A 25,745-nucleotide genomic window follows, 5' to 3' on the forward strand; every position below is an offset into this window, starting at 1 on the left:
CACTAAAAATTAAAAGAAAGTCTGATTAGCAATGGTGGGATTTGGGGTAATTAATGTAGAGTTTTGTGTGTGTGCATGCGCAGTCTTGTGTAAGAAGCGTATGAGAGTCAAGATGTGCAAGGAGAGTTCATTTATCTCCAGCAGTTCTGGTGCCATGGTGCTGTGGATTCAGTGTGGACGTGGATACGCCAACCATTTTCCAAGTGCGAACTCAGAGCTTTGGAGGAACTGTGGCACAGACCAAGAATGTGTAAGAGGACGTTGACTTGGGGTCAGGTTTGTTTGGGGTTGGGGAGGGAGGCTGGAAATAAGGCACGAGCAAAGCAAGGGCACTGGATACACAGATAGCAAGGCCCTGGATTGCCCTTCTGGCAACTCCTTTTGCATCCATCACAAAGTTCTTGGTGGCCTGACCAAACCTTAACTTTCTGGTTTTACTTCTTCCCTTCCTGTCACCTTTATTCTTCCTTCTAATTCTACCACCTCTGGAGGCCGAAAGGTCTCCCTCTCTACTGAACAACCCTCTCCCAATTCTCTGATGCTGTCCTGTATATACGGACCTTCCTTCCACGACATCTTCTGCTGCAAAGTTCACCTTTTCTATGAAGCCTTTGTCTTAATCCCTTAGTGTTCCTCTTCCACTTAAGTGAAGCTGAAACAGGAATAACTGTATTGGCTCACATTCATTCTTTGTTTCTCTGGCCTCTCCCTTCCCTCTGTTCCCTTTGTTTGATTAGGTTACATTGGGTGGGTTCCAACGACCCCGGAGGGAACATACGCCATGGTTGCTTATGTTCCCTCCTTGCACCTTCTAATTAGCATAATTACCCTCGGGTGCACAGGTTATTATGATGTCCGAACCTGGCAAGGGTGTGTGGCTGGGGTGGTTTACAAACCACCCAGCAACCCTAAAACAAGCCATGGGTTTCAACGTGGTTTGTAAACCACCCCAGCCACCCACCCTCACTGTGTTCAGATGTCATGACAACCCTTGCCCTGTGAGGGTAATTATGCTAATTAGGCAGCTCATGACCAGCACATGCAGGGAGGTGAAATAAGCCACTGTGGCTTATTTTCCCTTTGAGAACCCGGTCATTGTAAAACTCCATGTATGTTGATGGGCGCAGCACTATAGAAATATTGATGATCTCTCTGTTCTCTGTCCTCCAGGGTGCTGGTTGGGGCTCCGCTCCAGACAGGACAAGTGAACGAGACGGGTAAACTCTACCAGTGTGCCTACTCTTCAGGTGCCTGTCAGGAGATTCACATCCAACGTAGGTATTAATAACCCCTATGTTTCTTACCTGGACTGTTGCACCCAAGTGAAAGGGTAGAGCTGGGTGTCCAGGTTCTCCCCCAGCTTGGGAGGGAAGAACGAATGGCCCAGAGAGACTTGGTGCCTGGGTGCTGCTGGTGGGAGTGAGACTTCACAGAACGTAAGACCCAGGTTGCTTCCGGACAAGGCTTTCATGGTGCCATCGCTCAACTCATTCACAGAATTTTATATGGGTCCAGATGATATTGTCTTCAACTTGCAACCCTCCTGCCTTTTCCCACCACTTCTGTAGAAATTCCATTAAGAAAGAAAAGAGGGAATAGCTACACAATGCTGTCTCATTGGCAGTGCTAGGGCACCTCTGTCTGGAAGCACCCTCAGTTGTTCCTAGAGGCAGGATGTCCCTCTATTTAGTTCTTGGCAGGGATATTGCTAGGCACTTAAAAGATTTGGGGCCCAGGCCCATAGGATGTGAATCTGCATACAATTTGCGTAAGCTAATTTATATCTACATATGCAAATCTAGAAGTGATTACTAGGATTTATTTAAATTTCACAGAAGGCAAAGCCAGCTGATTAATTTCTGATCCAAATCACCTCAAAAAAATTAAGTCTTCCATTAATTTGCACTCTGCCCCAGATCATTCCATATCAGTATTTCCTCTTCAGTTATTTATTTATATAGTGCCATCAATGCACATGACACTGTACAGAATAAAACAACAAAACAACAAATTCTTGCCACAAAGGTGTACATTCCAATTAAATAATAATAATTGAGCACACTCCGGGAGAGAGCGGAGGACAGGAAGGCCTGGCGTGCTATGGTCCATGGGGTCATGAAGAGTCGGACACGACTGAACAACAACAACAATTTGCAGTGCTGTGAAAAAATGCAAAAAAGAGAGTGGCTGGTAGGTTTTGTCGTGAGCCCTTTCTCATTCTCTCACACACACACACACACACACACACACACAAAATTGGCAAGCCTTGCACCAAGATGGAGTTTCAAAAATTTAGCAAAGGTGTTAATCCAAAAGCAAGCCAAGGGCAAATCAGAGGGTCACTCCCAATTAATTTCCCAGTCCCTGCCTAGCTCCAGCTCCAAAATTCAATGAATTCCCCATTAATTCATTGAATTACCCCATTCATCACTAATTACCCCATTCATCAATCTTCGTTACCTCTATGAATTAAATTCAAAATAAAATAAAGTGGTGCGCAATTCCATGGGTGGTGGGAGGAGTGAGGGCTGGAAAGTGGGGCAGAGGTGATAGAGGAAAGGGGGCAAGGAAGAAGATTAGGAAAGAAAGTAAAGCTGGAAGGAAAGAAGGAACAGGCAGGTTTGGGGTGGGGATCAGAGGGAGGGGAAGGATGGAGCGAGGACTGGGCAGCATGGAAGAGACAAGAGGGAGCCTGGGAAGAGAAAAGAAAAGAGGCAGCAGAGGTAAGGAGTGGCTGGAAAGATGGCTTTCTCTCTCTCCCATTATCTTCTCTGTAGTTTCAGGGCTTTTCTCTCTATGAGGAGGGCTCTGGATAGGGGTGAATGCTCCTTCCTTGTTCTCCTCGACCTCTCAGTGGCTTTTGATACTGTTGACTACAGTATCCTCCTGGACTGCCTGGAGGGGTTGGGCATTGGAGACACTGTACTGCGGTGGTTCTAGTCCTTCCTCTCCGGCAGGTATCTGAGGGTAGCACTGGGAGAGGAGGTTTTGGACCCGTGGCCACTCACTTGTGGGGTGCCACAGGGTTCCATCCTCTCCCAGATGCCATTTAACATCTACGTGAAGCTGCTGGGGGCTATCTTCAGGAGGTTTGGGGTGCGGTGTCATCAATATGCAGATGACACGCAGCTCTACCTCTCGTTCAGATCTTCACCAAGGTTGGCCGTAGAATCCCTGTCCAAATGTCTGGAGACGGTGAGTGGCTGGATGGGGAGGAATAAGCTGAAGCTGAACCCTGACAAGACTGAGGTACTTTTGGTGGGAGACAAGAGGAGGCTGGGGGATGTTGACCTGGTGTTGAATGGGGTACGGCTACCCTTGAAAGACCAGGTCCGCAACCTGGGGGTCATTTTGGACTCCCAGCTGTCCATGGAGGCTCAGGTGTCTGCTGTGAGCCGGACAGCGCTGTACCAACTCCATCTGATACGGCGGCTGCGCCCCTTCCTTCCCGACCATCTGCTCCCATCAGTAGTACATGCCCTGGTCTCCTCTCATCTAGACTACTGTAATGCGCTTTATGTGGGGTTACCCTTGAAGACGGTTTGGAAGCTGCAGCTGGTACAGAACGTGGTGGCTCGCCTGATTAAAGGCAGCCGCCGGCGTGATCATATCACTCTGGTGCTGAAGGAGTTGCACTGGTTACCAGTTGTTTTCTGGGCCAAATTCAAGGTGTTGGTTTTGACCTTTAAAACCCTATACGGTTCCGGCCCAGTCTATCTTAAGGAACGCCTCCAGCAACACCAGACAGGCCACTTAACAAGATCAGCCTCGGATGGCCTTCTCTCTGTCCCATCAGCCAGGACAGCTACACTGGTGGGGACAAGGGAGAGGGCCTGTTCTGTGGTGGCCCCCACTCTGTGGAACTCCCTCCCTAGGGAACTCCGCCATGCCCCCTCTTTAATGAGCTTCCGCCATGTATTAAAAACGTGGTTGTTCGGGCAGGCATTTGGGGTGGGTTAGGGTATTTTAGAAATGTTTTTATTGTAGAATTTTATTGTTTTAAACTGTTCTGTTATATGCTGTACATCGCCCAGAGTGGCTGGGTGACCAGCCAGATGGGTGATTAATAAATTTAATAAATAATAATAAATAATGTGGTGGGACTTGGCATTTTCCTCCAAACCCCGGCACACACACACACACAGAGTGGAAGACACAAGTAGAGCAGGTTAGGAAGCCCCACAGGTTAGTACCACTTCTCTGTGTGTCACAATCTGTGTCAGGGAGACCCACAAAGATCAGGAGCCATGCCCCCTCACCCCGAACAAGATCTAATACGCACTTAGGATCCCTGGAGAAGCAGCTCCTGCCCAGATTGTGTAACCTTTTGGAGGGGGGGAAAAAAACCCTTTCCAGCCCTTTTGTGCCTACTCATCTGTTTCCACCATCACCACCATCACCACTTCTTTCCTCCCTTCTTTCTCTCTTTTGTCCCTAAGCTTAATTACCACGTGAAGATGGATTTTGGGGGAGGGCGCACATCACTCAGAAAGGGGAAGGTTAACCCTCCCCCACAACTGGTCCCCCCTGGAAATCCCTTCACCCCCAGCTGCATGGCAGTTACGCTTTTTAAAAAACTCCCATTGGCATCAATGGAAATATTTTTTCTAAGTTTAATTTCCATGCAGGGGGGATTTTGGTGGGGGGGGGGGTTACAGCTGCAATTCCCATTTAAAATTGCATCCCGCATGACAATTAAGCTGGAAAAAAACCCCTTCCACTGGCTCCAGTGGACCCTTAGGGCTCTAGGAAACAGATCTGAGGCCATAAGAACATAAACACATAAGAAGAGCCCTGCTGGATCAGACCAAGGGTCCACCCAGTCCAGCATTCTGTTCACACAGTGGCCAACCAGCTGTCAACAGGAAACCCACAAGCAGGACCTGAGTGCAACAACATCCTCCTGCCCATGTTCCCCAGCAACTGGTGTACAGTGTATCATCCTGCCTCTGATACTGGAGGTAGCACATAGCCATCAGGACTAGTAGCCATTGATAGACTTCTCCTCCAGGAATTTGTCTAACCCCCTTTTAAAGCCATCCAAATTGGTGGCCCTGGAAATAGACTCTGGGCCATGGCCTAGCAACGCTCCTTCCTGCAGAAATAAATGCGATTTTGTGAGAAAGGGGAAGTGGTAAGATCAGTTCCTCACACAGTCTAGAAGAAGAGTCCAGTGGGCTAAGGTCAGGGGCTAAAACTAGGTAGTAGCAAGTTCTGCGAAGAGAAAACTCCCTGGAAAAGACCCTGATGCTGGGAAAGACTGAAGGCAAAAGGAGAAGGGGACGGCAGAGGATGAGATGGCTAGATAGCATCACGGATGCAATGAATATGAACTTGAGCACGCTCCGGGAGAGAGCGCAGGACAGGAAGGTCTGGCGTGCTATGGTCCATGGGGTCACGAAGAGTCGGACATGACTGAACGACTGAACAACAAGCAAGTTCTGAGGTTTTTTCACAGAACTGAGGGAGTTATGTGGTATAATGATGGGGGAGATAGATTAGATGAATCCAGAATTCCTGGATTTTATTTAGATTGTAAATTCTTGGGGGAAGTGATTTTTTTTTTGTAAGTATACATTATGTTGTCATGCACCAATTACATTGGGGACACTGTATAATCATCACCATAATAATCACAATCAGTGCCAGTTCCAGGTTTTTGAGGGCCCTTGGGCAAGGCACCCCCAGGGCTTCTTCACACGGAGCTTTTATCCTTCTATTGAGATTGATTACTCATGGAAGTTTGCAGCTCCTTTAGATGACGTGTCAACCTCCAGGGCGTCTCCTGCACTAAATGACCTTTATTCCATTTTTTAAAAGATTGGCAATAATGAGCTATCAAATTACACCGCTTGAGTTCTGCTTGAGTTCTCTCATGAAAAGAGGAAAACCCGCAATAAGAGGAGCTAGACCACAGCGCCATCTAGCAGCTGTATAATGAAACATAGGGAAGACTCAGATAAGGAGGAAAAGGCAGGGCAAAGGCAGGGAAGGAAGCATGTGTCAAGGGAGTCTGTCATAATCCTGCATTTAAAACGGAAGCAGAAAGCCCCATTTTAAATGTGGGGTTTTCAAATGGCATAGAGATGCTCCCAGTGGCCCCCTTCCCTGAGTGAGTCTACCTGCACATCGCCATTGTCACCAGCTGCTATTTCTCCCCCTCCTCTTTCTCATCATTGTGACCACTTGCATGCTTGACAGGCAGAGAGCCAGTGAGGAAGTAGGCAGTGGCATCTACTGTGCCTCCTCCTCACCACCTCTGTTGTCCAGAGCGAGAGGCAGTGAACAAGCAGGTTGCACCACTGAAGAGGAGGAGCAACTCCAACGGGCTATTGTCAACGGGGCCCTACTGGGAAATGAGCCCTCACGAGGTGCCCAGCCAGCCCTAGACTTGGTGCTGGTCCTGATTATTCTCATACAACTGTGTATTTCCTGCTCCTTTCAGGGCCGGTAGATGCTGTTAATATGTCCCTTGGTTTGTCCTTGGCTACCCAGAATTCTCAGGTCTTGGTAGGTATATACATAATCATGTTAATTACGTATGTAATTATTTAATTTAAAGGTGTATACCATGCCCTTAAGTATGAATAATTTCAAGCCAGCTAGCAATAAAAAATCCCACAGTAAAGCAATTGTTACTTAAAACACCATATTTAAAAGCAGAGCATGAGAGAAAATAAATTTCAGCTGATGCTACATGAAGCATGGGGGAAAATGTCATGAAAGGGCAGCAAATTGTTAGTAATTGAGTTTGTGATTATTGTATTTTTGCTGCCAGGGAGAGGTGCTGAATTTTTTTGCCTCCGGTGCCAAAATAACCTGGCCAGCTTGGGTACTATGCCTGGGGTAGGGGCGGGAGATGCTATTCTGGTCTGGCCCTGGCTTCATCTTTAGAGCCCAGGTACTGAGAGGTACATTTCCATCAATGTTGCCTTCGCTAGCCCCCATCCCTCTTCTCTATTTTCTCTTAAGGTGTGTGGCCCCACAGTGCACCGAGCCTGTGGGAACAATATGTATGTGAATGGCTACTGCTTCCTTCTGAACCAGAATCTCCAGCAGCTCCAACGTTTTCCAGGGACTTTGCCAGGTGAGACCCTGAAACTACAGAGTAGGGTCAAGAAGGAAAGAAGGAAGGAGACCCCCATATAGAATTTAGTGACGCAAGAAACAGTATGGGAATACTAGGATTCAGGCAGGGTTCTTTGACTCCTGCAATGTCACACATGCAGAACTTGGTATGAAACAAGGTAAATGAGCTTTCTAAGAATCTGTCAGTGTTTATTTTGGGGGGTTGCAGAGATGTGTATAAACATACAGGCTGAATTTCCAGACTGTTCCAGTGTTTAGGGGATGGAATTACTACAGGTAGAGGCGGACAATAATTTTTTAAGAGTGAAAACAGGTTTGAGAGAGAGGCACCATTCCCCATGCTATGCACATACACATACCTTTTGTCACACTGTTTGCCTCTGGACTAGGGGTGGGCAACACATGGCCCATGGGCCACATGCAGCCCCCTGGCTCCCATTGCTCCTGCTGCACCAATTATTATTTTATACTATAAAAAAAAAAAAAAATCCCCTTCATGGATCACTGCCTTGTTGTGGCGAAGGGGCTTGCGTAACTCAGTGAAGCCATAAGCTATGCCGTGCAGGGCCACCCAAGACGGACAGGTCATGGCAGAGAGTTCTGACAAAATGTGGTCCACTGGAGAAGGAAATGGCAACCCACTCCAGTATTCTTGCCAAGAAAACCCCATGGAACGTATCACAAGGCTAAAAGATATGACGCCGGAAGATGAGCCCCTCAGGTCGGAAGGTGTCCAATATGCTACTGGGGAAGAGCAGAGGGTATTTCCAAGTAGTGCCAGAAAGAGTGAAGCGGCTGGGCCAAACCCAAAAGGACACTCAGCTGTGGATGTGTCTGGTGGTGAAAAGAAAATCCGATGCTGTAAAGAACAATATTGTTTAGGAACCTGGAATGTCAGATCAATGAATCAAGGTAAGCTGGAGGTGGTCAAACATGAGATGGCAAGATTGAACATCGGCATCTTGGGAATCAGCGAACTAAAATGGACAGGCATGGGCGAATTTAATTCAGGTGACCATCATATCTACTATTGTGGGCAAGAATCCCTTAGAAGAAATGGAGTAGCACTCATAGTCAACAAAAGGGTGGGAAAAGCAGTAAAAGGTAAAGGTAAAGGTGTCCCCAACCAGTCGTGTCCGACTCTAGGGTGCGGTGCTCATCCCTGTTTCTAAGCCGAAGAGCCAGCGCTGTCCGAAGACGCTTCCGTGGTCATGTGGCCGGCATGACTGAACACCAAGGTGCACGGAACGCTGTTACCTTTCCTGCCGAGGCAGTACCTATTTATCTACTTGCAATTTCTTGCTTTCGAACTGCTAGGTTGGCAGAAGCTGGGACTGAAGACGGGAGCTCACTCCGTCATGCAGCACTCGGGTCTTGAACTGCTGTCCTGCCGACTTTCCAGTCTGCAGTTCAGCGTCTTAACCACTAAGCCACCGCGGCCCCTTGGGAAAAGCAGTACTGGGGTACAATCTCAAAAATGACAGAATGATCTCAGTACGAATCCAAGGCAAACCATTCAACATCACAGTAATTCAAGTCTATGCCCCAACCACTGAGGCCGAAGAAGCTGAGGTTGATCGGTTCTATGAAGACCTACAACACCTTCTAGAACTAACACCCAAAAAAGATGTCCTCTTCATCATAGGGGATTGGAATGCTAAAGTAGGAAGTCAAGAAATCACCAGGATAACAGGCAGGCATGGCCTTGGTGTACAAAATGAAGCAGGACAAAAGCTAATAGAGTTTTGCCAAGAGAACACGCTGATCATAGCAAACACTCTTTTCCGACATGTGTAGGCGACTCTACACATGGACATCACCAGATGGTCAATATTGAAATCAGATTGATTATGTCCTTTGCAGCCAAAGATGGAGAAGCTCTATACAGTCAGTAAAAACAAGACCTGGAGCTGACTGTGGCTCCGATCACGAGCTGCTTGTTGCAAAATTTTGGCTTAAATTGAAGAACGTAGGGAAAACCACTAAACCATTCAGGTATGACCTAAATCATATCCCTGATGAATATACAGTGGAGGTGAGGAATAGATTTCAGGGATTAGACCTGATAGACAGAGTGCCTGAGGAACTATGGACGGAGGTCCGTAGCATTGTTCAGGAGGCAGCAACTCAATCCATCCCAAAGAAAAAGAAATGCAAGAAAGCCAAGTGGCTGTCTGATGAGGCTTTACAAGTAGCTGAGGAAACAAGGGAAGCGAAAAGCAAGGGAGAAAGGGGAAGATATATCCAACTGAATGCAGAGTTCCAGAGAATAGCAAGGAGAGACAAGAAGGCCTTCTTAAATGAACAATGCAAAGAAATCGAGGAAAACACCAGAATGGGAAAGACTAGAGAACTTTTCAAGAAAATTGGAGATCTCAAGGGAACATTTTGTGCAAAGACGGGCATGATAAAGGACAAAGAAGGCAGGGACCTAACAGAAGCAGATGAGATTAAGAAGAGGTGGAAAGAATACACAGAAGAACTATACAGGAAAAATTTTAATGTCCCTGATAGCCATGATAGTGCGGTCACTGAACTTGAGCCGGACATCCTCGAGAGTGAAGTCAAGTGGGCCTTAGGAAGCATTATTAACACCAAAGCTAGCGGAGATGACAGTATTCCAGCTGAGCTATTTAAAATCCTAAAAGATGATGCTGTTAAAGTGCTGCACTCAATATGCCAAGAAATTTGGAACACTCAACAGTGGCCACAAGACTGGAAAAGGTCAGTTTACATTCCAGTTCCAAAGAAGGGCAACGCCAAAGAGTGTTCAAACTACCGCACAATTGCACTCATTTCACATGCCAGCAAGGTGATGCTCAAAATCCTACAAGCTAGGCTTCAGCAGTATGCGAACCAAGAACTACCGGAAGTACAAGCTGGGTTTCGAAGAGGCAGAGGAACTAGAGATCAAATCGCCAACATTCGCTGCATCATGGAGAAAGCAAGAGAATTCCAGAAAAACGTCTATTTCTGCTTCATTGACTACGCTAAAGCCTTTGATTGTGTGGATCACAACAAACTGTGGCAAATTCTTAAAGAGATGGGAGTACCAGACCACCTTACCTGTCTCCTGAGAAACCTGTACGAGGGTCAAGAAGCAACAGTAAGAACCAGACATGGAACAACCGATTGGTTCAAAATTGGGAAAGGAGTACGACAAGACTGCATATTGTCACCCTGCTTATTTAACTTATATGCAGAGTACATCATGAGAAATGCCGGGTTGGATGAATCAGAGGTCGGAATTAAGATTGCTGGGAGAATTATCAACAACCTCCGATATGCAGACGATACCACCCTAATGGCAGAAAGCGAAGAGGATCTAAAGAGCCTCTTGTTGAGGGTGAAAGAGGAGAGTGCAAAAGCTGGTTTGAAACTCAACATTAAAAAAACTAAGATCATGGCATCTGGCCCCATCACTTCCTGGCATATAGAAGGGGAAGAAATGGAAGCAGTGACAGATTTTACTTTCTTGGGCTCCAAGATCACCGCAGATGGTGACTGTAGCCATGAAATTAAAAGACGCTTGCTCCTTGGGAGGAAAGCTATGGCCAACCTAGACAGCATAGTAAGAAGCAGAGACATCACCTTGCCGACAAAGGTCCGTCTAATCAAAGCTATGGTTTTCCCAGTAGTAATGTATGGCTGTGAGAGCTGGACTATAAGGAAGGCTGAGCGCCAAAGAATTGATGCTTTCGAACTGTGGTGCTGGAGAAGACTCTTACGAGTCCCCTGGACTGCAAGGAGGTCAAATCAGTCCATTCTAAAGGAAATCAACCCTGAGTGCTCATTGGAAGGACAGATCCTGAAGCTGAAGCTCAAATATTTTGGCCACCTAATGCGAAAAGAAAACTCTGTGGAAAAGACCCTGATGCTGGGAAAGACTGAAGGCAAAAGGAGAAGGGGACGGCAGAGGATGAGATGGCTAGATAGCATCACGGATGCAATGAATATGAACTTGAGCACGCTCCGGGAGAGAGCGCAGGACAGGAAGGCCTGGCGTGCTATGGTCCATGGGGTCACGAAGAGTCGGACACGACTGAACGACTGAACAACTATAAAAAAAGTGTGTTTGCGGGGGAATTATTATGGAGGCTTAGAACAGATAAACTTCCCCCCATTTTTACCCTTTTTTATAGTTGTGGGGCAGTGGGCCTAGGGGGAGAAATTGGCCTCCAGACCACTCAAAGTTGCCCACCCCTTTTCTAGACCAACAGGTTTTGTAGGGTTTTGGAACAATGAAAAACACAAAATCCTGCATTGTGAAAAGGGAAATGGATGTAAACATCATGAATGGTGAGTCTTCCTTTAAATCACCTTCAACTCTGCAGAAAAAAAGCTGTTTCTGTCTTCAGCCGTGGCTAACCCTGATACCTCCCCACTTCATGATCTATAACCCCATTCCGTTAGTCTATCTGATGGCCTATATGCTTCCTTTGGTTCATGCATGTGCAGGTTAGATTAGGTCAGAGAAGATGTATGAAGATGAATCCAGGTTTTTAAATGACCATTCTACTATGAACTAAAAGATCATAGAATCATAGAATAGTAGGTTGGAAGGGGTCTACAAGACCATCAAGTCCAACTCCCTGCTCAATGCAGGAATCCAAGTCAGAGCATCCCTGACAGATGGCTGTCCAGCCTCGTCTTGAACGCCTCCAGTGTGGGAGAGCCCACCACCTCCCTAGGGAATTGGTTCCATTGTCGTATGGCTCTAACAGTCAGGAAGTTTTTCCTGATGTTCAGCTGGAATCTGGCTTCCTGTAACTTGAGCCCATTATTCCATGTCCTGCACTCTGGGATGATCGAGAAGAGATCCTGGCCTTCCTGTCTGTGACAACCTTTCAAGTACTTGAAGAGCGCTGTCTCCTCTCAGTCTTCTCTTCTCAAGGCTAAACATGCCCAGTTCTTTCAGTCTCTTTTCATAGGGCTTTGTTTCCAGTCCCCTGATCATCTTTGTTGCCCTCCTCTGAATCCTCTCCAGTTTGTCTGCATCCTTCTTAAAGTGTGGTGCCCAGAACTGGACACAGTACTCCAGATGAGGCCTAACCATCATACAGTTTTATATGGAAATGAGGCATAAAGAACAGAGGCCCAAATATTAGGGCACTTTGATTAACACACTGATTTGCCCCTCAACCCCACCTTTGTTCTCTGTTAAGAAGCAATCTAGATTAACAGGACAATGTAAACTCTCATTTATTTTATGGTTTTGCTTGCCAGGAGGAATTAAGAGATTCAACTGATTCGCACTAAAAGTTATCAGCCCAAGCAAAGCCAATTCTTCCTATTTTTTAATTTCATAATGAATAATTTAGCTGCTAACTGTCATATGCACTTTAAAGAACTGTCCACCTGCCTTTTCCAGTGCAAAGCATCTTTTGGCACTTCTACCTCTTCCCCCCACCCCCTGCTTTCTTTTTGAAAAGCATGTTGAGCCAAAGAATGTTTGAGTCCAAGGCCATGTTTCCACGACAACAGAAGGATAAGCGAATCGAGGAGTACTGGATTTTTTTAAAAAGGAATCAGCTTTGCTGTGCTTTGGTCCATGCAGGGCTCCATGAGCAGGTTCTCCACAGCAGTAAAAATCACTTCACAGAACATACTTCCTGGTGGGGGTGGGGGGTGGAGTGAACATAATCTGACTGGCAGGGGCTTCTCAACCAATAAGAGAGGCTTCCCCCCTTTCCCCTGAAAGTCCAGATGCACCTGCATTTCAGGAGCAAGCCTTATTGAGCACAATGGGAGCTACTTCCGAGTAGACACACATATGCTTGTGCTAGGAAAGGAGTGGGGGAGAACACAAAGATGGGAAACCAGCCCCCAATTTAACCTATAGGATCTCTATAACTAACGGTGGAAGTACTTTCTTTTTAAGGCAATAAACCAAACAAAGGAAAATTGGAGCCTCGCGATTGCACGTTTCTGCACTTTGTGAATTGGGCTTTAAACTGTGCCATGTCAGTTGAGGGGGATCTCTGTAAGTTCTGATGTGGGCATTCAGAGGGCAAGCCTTATTTATTTATTTATTGCATTTCTATACTGCCCAATAGCCAGAGCTCTCTGGGCAGTTTACAAAGATTAAAAACATTAAAAACACAATATACAGAGATTAAAAACCATTTACATAAAAAACACATGAACAGACAATATACAAAAAAGAAACTTATAGCTAAAACAACTTCAAACAAACAATCTCAAAAGCAAACAACCATAAACATAAGACATTCCAGGATCGATTAAAACTGATCATATGCAGCCGAATGTCTGGGAGAATCAGCCACAATAGGAGTTACTTCTGAGGAGAAACTAATTGGTTTGTGCAGGGACAGGAAACACACTTGACCGGGGTCATGGTGAAAGGCACACCCCTGGGCAGGGCTAGCATACTCGAGGTAAATGCAGGGGTTCGGGCACACAGCAACTATACCGAGGAGAACCCGACTTGAGGAAAAGAATCGGACTTCAAGCAGTCTCAGGAAATCCGGTTCTTCCCTGATAAGCTCCGTGGTGGCTGCTGGATGGGCACGACGTCATGTATCCCTAATGACCTCCACACGCAGCCAGTTAGAACTAATCACTTGTGGAAACAGGCCCCTTATTTGCTGTTATTCCCCAAGGAGTTTGGTGTCACATCCCAATGGATGTTCACATGAATGTAATATGCTGGCAAAGTATAAGCCTAGTAACTAGGACTGGCTGTTTCGAACATATTGCTTCAGTGCTGTCAACTGCACCGATTGCCAGTCAATTTCTGGGCTTGATTCAAAGTGTTGGTGCTGACCTTTAAAGCTCTAAATTATTTAGGACCAGACTTCCTGAAGGAGCACCTTCTCCCATACATTCCTGCCCGATTGTTAAGATAATCTTTGGAGGCTCCACTCTGGGTACCGCCACCCACAATAACAATATGGGGGGCTACCAGGGAAAGAAGAGTCTCGGTCATGGGCCTCTGTCTGTGGAATGCCCTTCCCAGGGAAATCCACCTGGTATCTTCACTACACTCATTTAGATGCCAGGTTAAGATCTTCTTCTTCCAGGAGGCATTTCATCTTTAATCTGTTGCTCTGATTATTAACTTTATTTCTGGCTCTTTAATATTTTTAATGTCGTTAATTTTTAAATATTTTATTGTTTTGATATTTTCATTTTGATATTTATTGTTTTGGTTGTTATTTTATTGTTTTTAATTTTTTTACCGTTGTACACTGCCCTGAGGGCATTTGTCAGTTGGGCAGTATATAAATATAATAAATAAATAAAATGACAACTTTGAACCTTGCTATAAAATTGGCTTGCTGCTGTACATTGGTATGATGTTATCTTAATCCTCTTCCAAAATGCTCTAGCAACTCATTATAAAAGGAGACAAACTGGCACCCACTTGTATCTCTGTACATCCACCCCCAGAGTGCACTGCTCATCCGACAGATATTGTGTTCTTGATTGACGGCTCGGGTAGCATCAGCACGACAGACTTTGAAAGGATGAAACTCTTTGTTTCTGAGATCATCGAGAGACTCTCCGGGAGAAATACACGGGTAATGGATACTTAGGTAGTGCTGTGCTGCATGTCAGCTTTGCCCGATCCTGTGATGGCCTGGGACACTTTGTGTCCTTTTCTGCTGTGAGGGTTGGATGGGCGGAAGGGAAGCATCACTTGTCCCATGCATGTGATGCACCTGCCACTCATAGCAGCTATTGGCAACATTTTTCAATTGTTAATACTTTAGGTTAATAGTATACAACCTGTGCTCCTTGGCCCCTGCCTTTCCTTGGGATGCCTTCCACCCTTCCATTTGGGTTCTATGGAAGCCACAATATATAGATGTTTTCTCGGTGTGATGCTAGAAGGCACTGCAGTGGAAAGTTGTATCTATGCTTTCCACCTTCTTCGCAAGTTTTGCCCTCAAAAGTGCTGCTTACTGGCAAAGTCCTAAGAATGTGGAAACGGTAACATTTAAACGTCCTTTATGCTGTGCACCTCCTAACTGCATGCAGAGTATGCAAACCAGCATTTTGGCAATGCATGCAGTAAGGTGTGACTAAATTCTAATGTTTCTGGGTTGGATCTAGAAACTAGGAAACTATAGTCAATTAGAGCTTCTTAGTGGATATACATGCAGTGATTTACATGACTATCACATGGCAGGAACATAGGAAGCTGCCTTATACCAGGTCAGACTTGTTCCATCTGGTGTGATATGTCAGCCATGACTAATTTGTCCCATTAATTTAAATGGGAATTAAAGTGCAACAAGCTTAATCTGGATCCAGCCCAATGTGTGCAGCACCTCTCTGGGGAATGGCAGCCTTTTAAGGTTAGGAATAGAGGAATCTGTCAGTTTTGCTTTCTTCTATGTTTTTTTTTAATCTCAAGTTCTTTCCATCCCATTTATGAAGAAATTTGGATAAGTTCTTAAACTGAATGAAATTCTCACTCCTCTGCTTTGGCCAAATTCAGTAGGTACAGCTATTCCTAGCATGGAGAGGACCATGTTGTACCTGGCTGCTATGTAGCTGTTAAAGATGAGGAATTATCAGAAAAAAGAGGTGGCAACCCTAATTCTGCACCACAAACATGGCTGAATACATGGGGATTCAAACCCTGATTTTAAGAGCTAAGCATCCAAAGCCCTTTGCCTGGATGGATGAATCTGGCAGGTTCACTTTCTCCCGCATTCAAAATTTTTAATTTCAAGTTCTTTCCATCACATTTATGAAGGCAATTTGGTAAACTCTTATTTAAAAAAATGAACTGGATGAATCTTTCACCCATCCTTAGCAGTGATATCTAAACTATCCTATCAATTGTAAAATATGGACTGAAAGAGAAATAGGGACTGGTTCAAGGATTTATGTCATCCCATACGTGTCCATTCTGTGAAGGAAATTGCATGTTTGCTACAGCTATGTAGGACAGCCTTCCTCAGTGTGGTGCTCTCCAGATGTTTTGGACTACAACTCCCAGAATTTCTGACCATTGTCCATGCTGGCTGAGACTGATTGGAATTGGTCCAAATCACCTGGAAGGGTGATGTAGTAATGGGTGAAGGGCCATAGTTCAGTGGTGGAGCACAGAGGTTCAGTCCCTGCCATCTCCAGTTATAAACAATCAGGTACCAGCAGTGGAGGCTGGTGGCTCCGATGTCAGTGGGGTGGTGAATCCACTCCAGGTTTCGGTCAGAATCAGTCAGAATTAAAGGAGCTCTCCAAATCACCTTGGATAAGAGTTCTGACTGGTTCTGAGTGAAACCTGGAGTGGATTCACTGCTCCACTGACATCAGAGCCACCAACCCCCACTGGGTACCAGGTTTGGGACAGATGTCTCTTGAGACCCTGGAGAGTCACTGCCATTCAGAGTATTATTATTCATTATTAATTAATTAATTAATTAATTGTTAATTGTTAATAAATATTAGAGTAGACAATACTCGACCAGATGCAACAAGCCTGATCTGGGATATGGCAGCTTCCTATGTTCCTGTCATGTGACAGACCTGCATGTGTGTAAATCACTGCATGTATATCCACTAACAAGCTGTAACTGACCAGAGTTTCCTAGTGTATTTACACAATGAGCAATGTTTTTTACCTGGCCCGTGGTCAAGACTGAAGCAAATCTGGGAAAGGAGCACTTCTTGAGAAAATTCTTGTAAGTCAAATTTGTTTGCAAAAATCTTGAATTACTATTGTCCTAACTTGAATTGTTTTAGAATAAGTGTCTTAGAACAGGTGTTTTAGACCACCTGGCTGTGCAGTATTGAATACAACAAGTTAATATGGCTTTTTAAAGCCATCAAGAATGCTTAAGATTTATTTTTGAAAAGTGCCCCCCTCCCCAAGATTTTCTTTTTAATCTAAATTTGACATTTGAAATTTTAATTTTGGAAATATTGGGAAGTTGGGACTTTGGGTATTCATTTTGGCCCTGGAATTAATAGCTCTACAGGAGCTGATGACTTCAGAGGGTGGGTATTCCAAAAGAGTATGTGTGCACACCACCACATAATCTTCCTCTTGGACTGGTCATATGCAGCACATACCCGCTAATGCTGTTTTCTTCTTCCTTTTGTCAGTTTGCCCTCATGCAATTTTCAGATAACTTTGAAGAACACTTTAATTTCAACAGTAATGACCCAGCGCAGAGTGTAATGAATATTCACCAGATTCATGGATGGACCCACACAGCCACAGCCATCTACAAAGTTGTGTATGTCCCTCAAAGCCATACCCTGCCCCCCCTGAACAGCTTGTCCTCCTCTCCTCTTCTTGCTGCCTTCCCTCAGTCTCTCTCTCTCCCCCTCCCTCTCTCTCTCCCCTAAGATTCTTGGGGGATGTTCAAGCAATCGACTCACCATCTTGCTGTCCCTTCCCTTTTCTTCTCAAGGAAGGAACTGTTCACCTCACGGAAAGGATCCCGGAATGGGGCCACCAAGATTCTTATTGTGATAACTGACGGAGAGAAGACTGACAACACCCTGTACAGCCAAGTGATACCAGAGGCCGAGCGAGCTGGGATCATCCGCTATGCTATTGGGGTGAGAATATTGCAAGGAGCCCCTGTGAAGAAAATTGGCTGGGCTTGTTCAACTACTGTTATCAGCTCTATATTTGGAAACAATTGGCTGGACTTGTTCAACTACTGTGATCAGCTCCCCTCCTTTAAACCTCCTTCGGGAACAGCCTGTTTGCTCGGACGTGTGTGTGTGTATGTGTGTGCATACAACGCGCATGTAATTCCCTTTATGGGTTGAAGTCTGTGACTCAGCTCTGGGACCTCCTAAATCCCCTCCTTCCTGTTGTATAGATGATAATAAGTGTGAGGGCCAAACTACACATCACATTATTAAAGCTTTTAGAAAGCATTCATTAAATGGCCACTTTTATTCTGAAGGAAAAGCAGACTGTGGGGGGGGGGCTGCGGGGGGAGATCAATCCTGCACCAGTTTCCTGATGAAAACACCCCACGTGCGCACACACACTGCTATCCCCATTGGAAGGACTGTTTACTGCAAAGTGCACCTTCAGTGTCAAAGAGCATCAAGAGTAGACAATTTTCAGCAGGAAACTGGCAGAGGACTCTAATCCAGACTGGGGCTCCATAGTTCCTTTTTCTTCAAAATACATATCACCAGTTTAAGCATTTTTTAAAAAAGCATAAATAACATAATGTGTAGTTTGGCCCTGAATGACATGTCAGTTGATAAAAGAATATCTGCCCCCTCCAGGAGATGAAACCGTGAGGATGTGTGAAAGGCCCATTAATTAGTAGATTGATTTTCCTTCCTTTTTCAGTGATAATCTTTGCTTGGCTGGTACTCTCTTGGTCACCAGTAGCTGTGACCAACCGGGATTGGTTCTTGTCCAAAGTAGATTGATACCTTTCTCTGTAGTTGGACCCATTTCTATTCAACAAGGTGGAGCTGGGAGATTTTTTTAAATGGGGCAGGGGGAAGTTGTAGGAAAGTTTTCTAGGCCTAAGAAATAACTTTTTCTAAGAGTGCCCAGGAAATCAAAGGGTGATTAGCTCCTTCTTCTCCCTTGTGCTAGCCTCTACCTGTAGAATGGGGTATCATGGGAGGCTGGTGGCTCTGATGTCAGTGGGGCACTGAGCATCTTGGAGAGCTCGTTTAGAGTTTTGACTGAAACCCAGAGTGGATTCACCGCCCTGCTTACATCAGAGCCACCAGCCTCCACTCTGGGGTATGTATTACAGGATTATTTTCAGCAACCAAGGATATTGATGGACTACCTGGCCCATGATGTCGTCTGGCAACATCCTGGGCCAGGTAGTATTAGCCTTGGTATTCAACTGATGTTGCCATTATTTTGGTTTGACCTGTAAAATAAATACCTTTTGTGTGTTCAAATCCTACCAACGTGGGTTCATTCTAGAAAACAGTACATTCCTGGCCTCTTCCTCAAAAGGCAGCTTAAATAACTCATGTGCTCCAGGCAGAATTAACACTAGAGCTCCCCTTTCCCCAAAGTTCTCATAATTTCCCTTCCCTCTCTCCCAACTGCTGTTCTAACTGCTAGAACTCCCCCTTCCCCTGCATTCTCTCTGGTACCTGGTAACCAGCTACACTCACTCCCAATTTCATCCCCCTCCCAACTGGCCATTCCCACATAAGGTTCACTACAACTGTTTTTCCTTTCTTTTTTTAAAAAAACCTGTAATGTAAATTCTGATTTCTTAAAATAAGTACAATTATATTTTTTATTATAACATATTTGCCTCAGAATCTTGGATGCTCTATCATTAGTGGGAATCTCTTTTGGAGTTTTTTAATTAGACATATGCATGCATTCTCAGAGGTCTTTTCAAATGATGGAGATGGTGGCAGGTGTTTAAGGGTTTTAATTGTTTTGAAGGGGGTCCTTGTGTGCTCACTTTTGCCCTGATCCACCACAGTCCCAGATTAGGAAATTCACAAACAAATCAGAACTGATATCAAACTCTTGGGGGTGGGAGTCTTTCAGCACAATAGGTTTATTTGTGCATTAAAGACTCATTTGTTTATCACAGGGCCTATGTATGCTGGTTTTATACTGATTTTATATTAGTTTTAACTGTCAGGATTTCCTCCAGAGACACTTGGGAATTATAGTTCACAGAATTATGGTACCCAAGTACTCCTTGAAGTGTAGGAATGACTGTTAAACTAGTTTAGATCTGTACGGAAGATACATCTGAAGTTGCTCCACTGTTTCCTCCAGGCAGAATGTTTGCTGTGGGGATATTGCAGAGATATGCGACTGCTTTTCGCAGGTATCACATTTGCTGCTACATGGAATTGCTGTGTGGCGCGTACTCGCACGAGTGTCATAGGATCTAATAGATGTAGGTTGTGATATCATTTCATTCCCTCTTTCATCCCATGAAGGTTGGCAGTGCTTTTTCAAGCAGCCATGCCATTCAGGAGCTGAAAGACATCGCCTCCGAGCCTGATACTGAGCACGTCTTCACAGTGTACAATTTTAATGCCCTCAAAGGCATCCAGGACCAGCTGCAGGATAAAATCTTCGCCATTGAAGGTACTACTGGAGCTCTAAGAAAAGCAACCACACCAACTTTCCCTCTGCTATTTCTTTTCTCTCTCCCTTCTTCGGGATATTCATTCAAGCATAAGTTTTTCCTGAATTGAATTTGGATGAATGCACCACTTTTACACTAGAAAAGATGTAACTTTTAGACTTGGTTCGCACGACATGACAACTCACCATGGCTGATCATGGGTTGTTGTGTTGTGTGAACCTGGTGCAGTTTCTGCAGGATGACTTATTTTTCATGAACAATCCGCCCTGAGAACCCATGGCTTTTTTTAGTGTTGTTCATATCCGTGGTGGCTTGTTGTGTCATCTGAACCCAGCAGGGTGACTTTATCATTGGTTGTCAGGAATGGCTACAGAGCTGCCAAGCAAGAGTGGTGAAAACCCATGCTGCTCCTTGTGATCTTGCTACTGCCGCTGCCATCTTTTCTCATTGCTTCGCAGTGCCCTCTGCCCGGTGCTCCTAAAAATCAAGAACAAAGGACACTGGAGAGTGTCCCAAATGCTTTTGCAGCTTTTTTCCCAGTCCTGCACAAGTGTGCAGGAGCAAATGTCCGCTGCTAGGAAATTTACATACATTTTCCCTCAGTTTTACTGCTCTGCCGTGAGATATGTGCAATTTTGCCTCCATTTTACTGCTCTGCCATTAGATTTACGCAATTTCCCCCTCAGTTATATTGCTCTGCTTTGAGATATGTGCAATTTTCCCCTCTGTGTTACTGCTTTGCTATGACATTTGCATATGGTTATTGATCCTCCTTGCTGCTCTGTAACCCTTATGTATATGTGACAGCTAGCAATGGAGATCAGTAGAGGGAAGCGATGAGAATGAAGGGCAGGAAGGTTGGGAGTGAGCTGAAAGCAGTTGGTGCCTGCAGGAAAGAAAGTGGTTTAGGGGCAGGTGTCTGTACTTCAGTGTAATGAGAAGCAGCCTTTTAAAAAAGGGTGTTTGCTAGCAAGGGATGCACTGAAGTGGAGGACATTGACAAGAGGGAGATACAGGTATGCCGGGCTAAATATCATAAAGGAGGTATTGCGCTCTGGCACAAGAGTGCAGTCCCTCCCCCCTACCCCAATTTGGTGAACGCGTTACTGCATAAAGGCTCAGAAAATTAATTCCATTGGGTGATCTGATGCAAAGGGAGAGTTTCCCTCAGGAGCTGGCAACCCCAGCAGACCAACTGCAGAAAGGGCGCTGACGCAGGGACTGAGGAAATGAGGAGTTCTGCCACAAAGGCGCCTGGGATACATGCCGGAGCTGACAGGAGGACTGGGTGGGACTGAGGGGGGAAACAAGCCACAGCAAGCCAGATTGACTGTTGGGTTAATGAGAGAATAACCAACCCATGGTGGCTTATTTGCAGGGTGGCTTAGCGTGACATGCGAGCCCGCCCAGTGTGTCGCTGATGTGAGCACATGTCTGATTTAGGGGAGCCCTAGCACAGTGACTCATGCAGAGGTGTAACAGGTAGTCTCCTCCAAAAGCAGGTCATTGTGCTGTGTCTGTGTCTGGGGAGCAGCTGAATGATCCAGTCTGGCCTAAAGCAGAGATGTGGTAAAGTGACTCAACCTCAGCAGAAGCTGATTGGAAGAATAGATGAGCATAACAGTGAATCACGTTAGAGATGTAGTGGGCATCCTCCTCTTGTGGGTGTGTAATTTGGTTTTAATTATTTAATTAATTGCCTCCCCCACCCCCCTTTCATGGCACCCTGGCAATTTTTCCTCAGTACACTGATATTCCCCAGCCCCCAAACGGTCCAGAAATCACTGCCAAAAATGGCTGCACATATTTTGTTTGTTTGTCTATTTATTACATTTCTATACCGCCCAATAGCTGAAGTTTTCTAGGTGGTTCACAACACATATGCTCAAACGTGCTTGCTTTGTCACCTAACATGCAGGTTCTGGTTCTAAACATTGGTGAAGCCTCACTCAGATTAACTCCTGCACTAGGCCCCAAACAAGCTCAGGCCAGAGTAGCAACCAAGAAGGAAAAGAAGGGATTTTATAGTAACCTTTACTGGGTGCTTTTCTTACTTGCCTGTGTCCTATCCCTTCTCCTCCGTACAGGTACACAATCCCAGAGCAGCAGTTCCTTCCAACTGGAAATGTCCCAGGAAGGATTCAGTGCCCTGCTGACCTCGGTGAGTCATTCTAGCCCCCAGAGCAAATGAAAAGTCCAATTTAATACATTTCAAATCTAGGAAATTCCTAAATTGCCTGTGACCCAAATGATGCCACTGAAATGTGCAGACATTGATTTGCTCAGGTTTGCATAATTCTGTCTCTATGTTACATGCTTTTCAACAGCTTTGATGTGTGTTCTGAAGGAAGGGAACGACCGAGAGTAATGGAGGGAGGTGAAGGCCGTGAGCGGTGTTTCTAAAAGTCTGATGGTTCATGATGCAGCAAGCTTGCTAGAGCTAAGCAGTTCTCCGTCTGGTCAGTGCCTGAATGAGAATCTTCTTGGGAACACTGCGGATGCCACCATCATGATAGAAAGTCAGGATATAAGTGAAATAGATAGCCAGAAGGACCAGAAACCTGCTTAAAAAACAACCCAGGAAGTATCCTCCCAAGCAAGAGGCCCTTCTTTCGAGGCCACTGCCTTCAGAGGCGCAGTTGGTGGGGACGTGAGAGAGGGCCTTTTTGGTGGCTGCTCCCAGGCAGGGAAATCCCTCCCAAGGTGGGCTAGGTTTGCTCCCTCTCTGCTGTCCTTCCAAAGTCTGCTTTATTTGAGAAGGCTTTTAGCCTGCAAGTTGGTCTGGTGGGTTGAGTGCTGTTCTTAATAATACTTTTTTCTGTAATTGTTATGTTTTTATTGTATTTCAATGTATTGTTTTAATCAGTTTTAATTGGTTCTGTAAGCTGCTTTGAATGTCATCTTTTAGCAGAAAGATGGGATACAAACAAACAAACAAACAAACACCAGTCTTGGTTTTATTCTTGGCTGTTATTATTTTTTGTTTTGTTTTAACATTTGTATTTAATGTTTTTAATGTACTGTACACCGCCCAGAGAATTTCGATTACTGGGCAGTTTAAAAAGCACAATAAATAAATAAATAACGATCCTGCAGTTGTAGAACATACACAGCACTGATTATAACTGTCAGATCTCAGAGCCAAGTGGGATGAGCCCTGTGAGCCAAAGGGAGCCAACTCAATACAGGAGCCACCCTCTTCTTGGAATTCAAATGAATTGTAATGTTTATTTGCAACTGTAGGGGCTGCTATGTTACAAGTCATCAATCGTATTTTCTTTTTCTGTCATTTCTTATTCTTCCCTTTATTTTCATTTTCCTGTTGGTGCTGCTTTGGGTCCTCCCTGTTTTGCCTTGTGTCCCATGATTTAGGAAGGATCTTTCTTAGGAGCTGTGGGAGCCTATGACTGGTCTGGAGGGGTGTTTCTGTATCAGAACAGCAACAGAGACACACGTTTTATTAATGTCTCTGGCAGTGCTAAGGATATGAACAATGCGTATCTTGGTAAGTATTAAAAGCAAAAATTCCTCCCCTCCGGCACCATGTTCTGCTGCTATGTGTTTCCATCCTAGAGGTTGCAACCCTTGACAAACCCCACTCCCCTCTCCAGTAAGGGATTCACACAGAAATTACTCTAGACACTCTTCCATCCTGCATCTTTCTCCCTCTGCTCCTCTTGAATATAGGAAGCTACCACACCATGTTAGATTATTCCCATTCACCTGCTACCTGACCTTTTTGACTGGAGATGCCAGGAAGTGAACTTCTGCATGCAAAGCACGTGCTCTGCCATTGAGGTGTGGCCCTTCCCATGCACTGAGATTTCAGGCTGCCAAAGGGTTTGCCACAAGACGAGGCTGGACAGCCATCTGTCAGGGATGCTCTGACTTGGATTCCTGCATTGAGCAGGGGGTTGGACTCGATGGCCTTGTAGGCCCCTTCCAACCCTACTATTCTATGATTCTATAAGCAAGCTATATAATAGCCCCCTCGCTCGACTGACAGCCAGTGTGGTGTAGTGGTTAGAGTGTCAGACTAGGATCAGGGAATCTTTGCTTCAAATCTGTGCTCTTCCATGAAGGTTACTAGGTGACCTTAGGCCAGTCACCATCTCTCAGCCTAGCCTACCTCAAAGGGTTGTTGTGAGGGGGAAATGATGGGAAGCCATGTATGCCACTGTGAGATCCTTGGAGAAAGGCCAGGATAAAAATGTAATAATTAGTAACAATAATGTTAGCAGCTAAGAGGTTTGAATGCCTTTACTTTGCAGGATTTTCATGGGTGAGGTGAGCATCTCTGTAGTTGAATGTGAACTCCGAGGAGAAACTGAAACTTCTCTTTCAGTTGGGACTTTATGGGCTTTTCTGCATGAGGCCTTTAACCCGTACCTTTATTGAAGCTTCTGCTTCCAAATTCTTTGCGGGATTAAAATCAGCTCTTTTACACGTGTTTTTTTCTGGGGCATTTTTCTTTCCCTGCCTTTCTATATGTTCCATTACACAACTACTAGGTGGCACTGTGGTATAGCACAGTTGTGCAATTACAAAAGGCTTCTATAACGCCACTGAGAAAAAATACTAGACTTTCTCCATTTGGGGGAAAAAATGTGCTAATGGTTGCAAAGCACAAGAAAGGCCCTGGAGGATGGGGATGTCCTGTAAAGGACCCACAAACTACCATGAGCACGGAAGCATGAGCTCACAATAAAAGCCTCATGTAGAAAGGCTGTACATTTAGACCACAGCCCTCCAAATCAACCCAATTCAGCCATTCCTGTGCTTCTAAATGCTGACTATCATCACATGGCATTTTCAGATCTTCTCACCTTTTCTCCCTCTAGGCTATTCTTCTCAACCTGTCAAGCTCAATGGGAGAAGTGGCTTTGTAGTGGGAGCCCCCCGCTACGACTATGTTGGCAAAGTTGTTCTCTTTGAGAAAGATGCCTGGAGTGGAGGATGGCTGCTGAAAACAGAGGCTGTTGGAGAGCAGGTAAGGAGGGGCAGGGAGCCACAGAAGGAACGAAGAGACTGCACAGAACTCACTTTGTTGGATGCATGGTGTGTGTAATGCACTCGCTCACAGAGCAAGAGAGAGAGAGACAGACAGACAGACAGACAGACCTATGTGAAAAGTGGGCCCAAAAAGCAGTGAAGTGCGAGAGGCCCAGTATGATATTCTTAAACCTAATATCAGTATATCATATATAAGATCATCACAGTGGTAGTTAATGAGAGCTTATGTCCCAAGAAAGCAGTTTAACATTTAAGATGCCACAAAACTCTTCTTTGTGTTTTCTGTAACAAACTAACATGGCAACCTCTCTGGAATTAGGTCATGTCAATGTTTGCTTTGGAAGAACATGGGCAAACTTGCATTACACACTGCTTAGGTCATCTCTGCCCCACCCCCTTATTCTTAATCTTTTTGTAACTTTCATTCATGCCTGTGCATATATACATAAGAAGGCTGTTTGTATTGCCCCCAATCCCTCTTTAGACTTTCTATTAACTGAGCCCTAATGATTTTCAAAGTGCTCACTTCAGTTGCAAATGGGGCTTTCCTATGCAGCCCCCTTGCGCAGGTTAAAGACCCAGTGTCAGTCCCTGTCA

General features: G+C 45.2%; 1 protein-coding gene across 7 annotated transcripts in view; it reads left to right on the plus strand.

Moving 5' to 3' along the window:
- LOC146342229 (integrin alpha-X-like) overlaps positions 1 to 25,745 on the plus strand; it is a 63,270-nt gene that overhangs the window by 4,871 nt on the left and 32,654 nt on the right. For 3 of the 7 annotated variants that reach the window (XM_084805963.1, XM_084805961.1, XM_084805959.1), the window contains exons 2-12: positions 142 to 250; positions 1,171 to 1,274; positions 6,446 to 6,510; positions 6,973 to 7,087; positions 14,503 to 14,633; positions 17,173 to 17,306; positions 17,484 to 17,634; positions 19,984 to 20,134; positions 22,223 to 22,296; positions 23,508 to 23,640; positions 24,977 to 25,125. In XM_084805963.1, coding sequence (XP_084662089.1) covers positions 142 to 250; positions 1,171 to 1,274; positions 6,446 to 6,510; positions 6,973 to 7,087; positions 14,503 to 14,633; positions 17,173 to 17,306; positions 17,484 to 17,634; positions 19,984 to 20,134; positions 22,223 to 22,296; positions 23,508 to 23,640; positions 24,977 to 25,125 — 1,316 coding nt within the window. Of the gene's footprint in view, positions 1 to 141; positions 251 to 1,170; positions 1,279 to 6,445; positions 6,511 to 6,972; positions 7,088 to 11,369; positions 11,389 to 14,441; positions 14,634 to 17,172; positions 17,307 to 17,483; positions 17,635 to 19,983; positions 20,135 to 22,222; positions 22,297 to 23,507; positions 23,641 to 24,976; positions 25,126 to 25,745 lie in introns of those variants that run through there. The other 4 variants (XM_084805962.1, XM_084805960.1, XM_084805964.1 and 1 more) reach the window with 3 other exon arrangements.

Source organism: Heloderma suspectum, chromosome 6 (genome assembly GCF_057233095.1).
Source record: "Heloderma suspectum isolate Gila_16-S chromosome 6, 16-S_ref, whole genome shotgun sequence".
NCBI lineage: Eukaryota > Metazoa > Chordata > Lepidosauria > Squamata > Helodermatidae > Heloderma > Heloderma suspectum.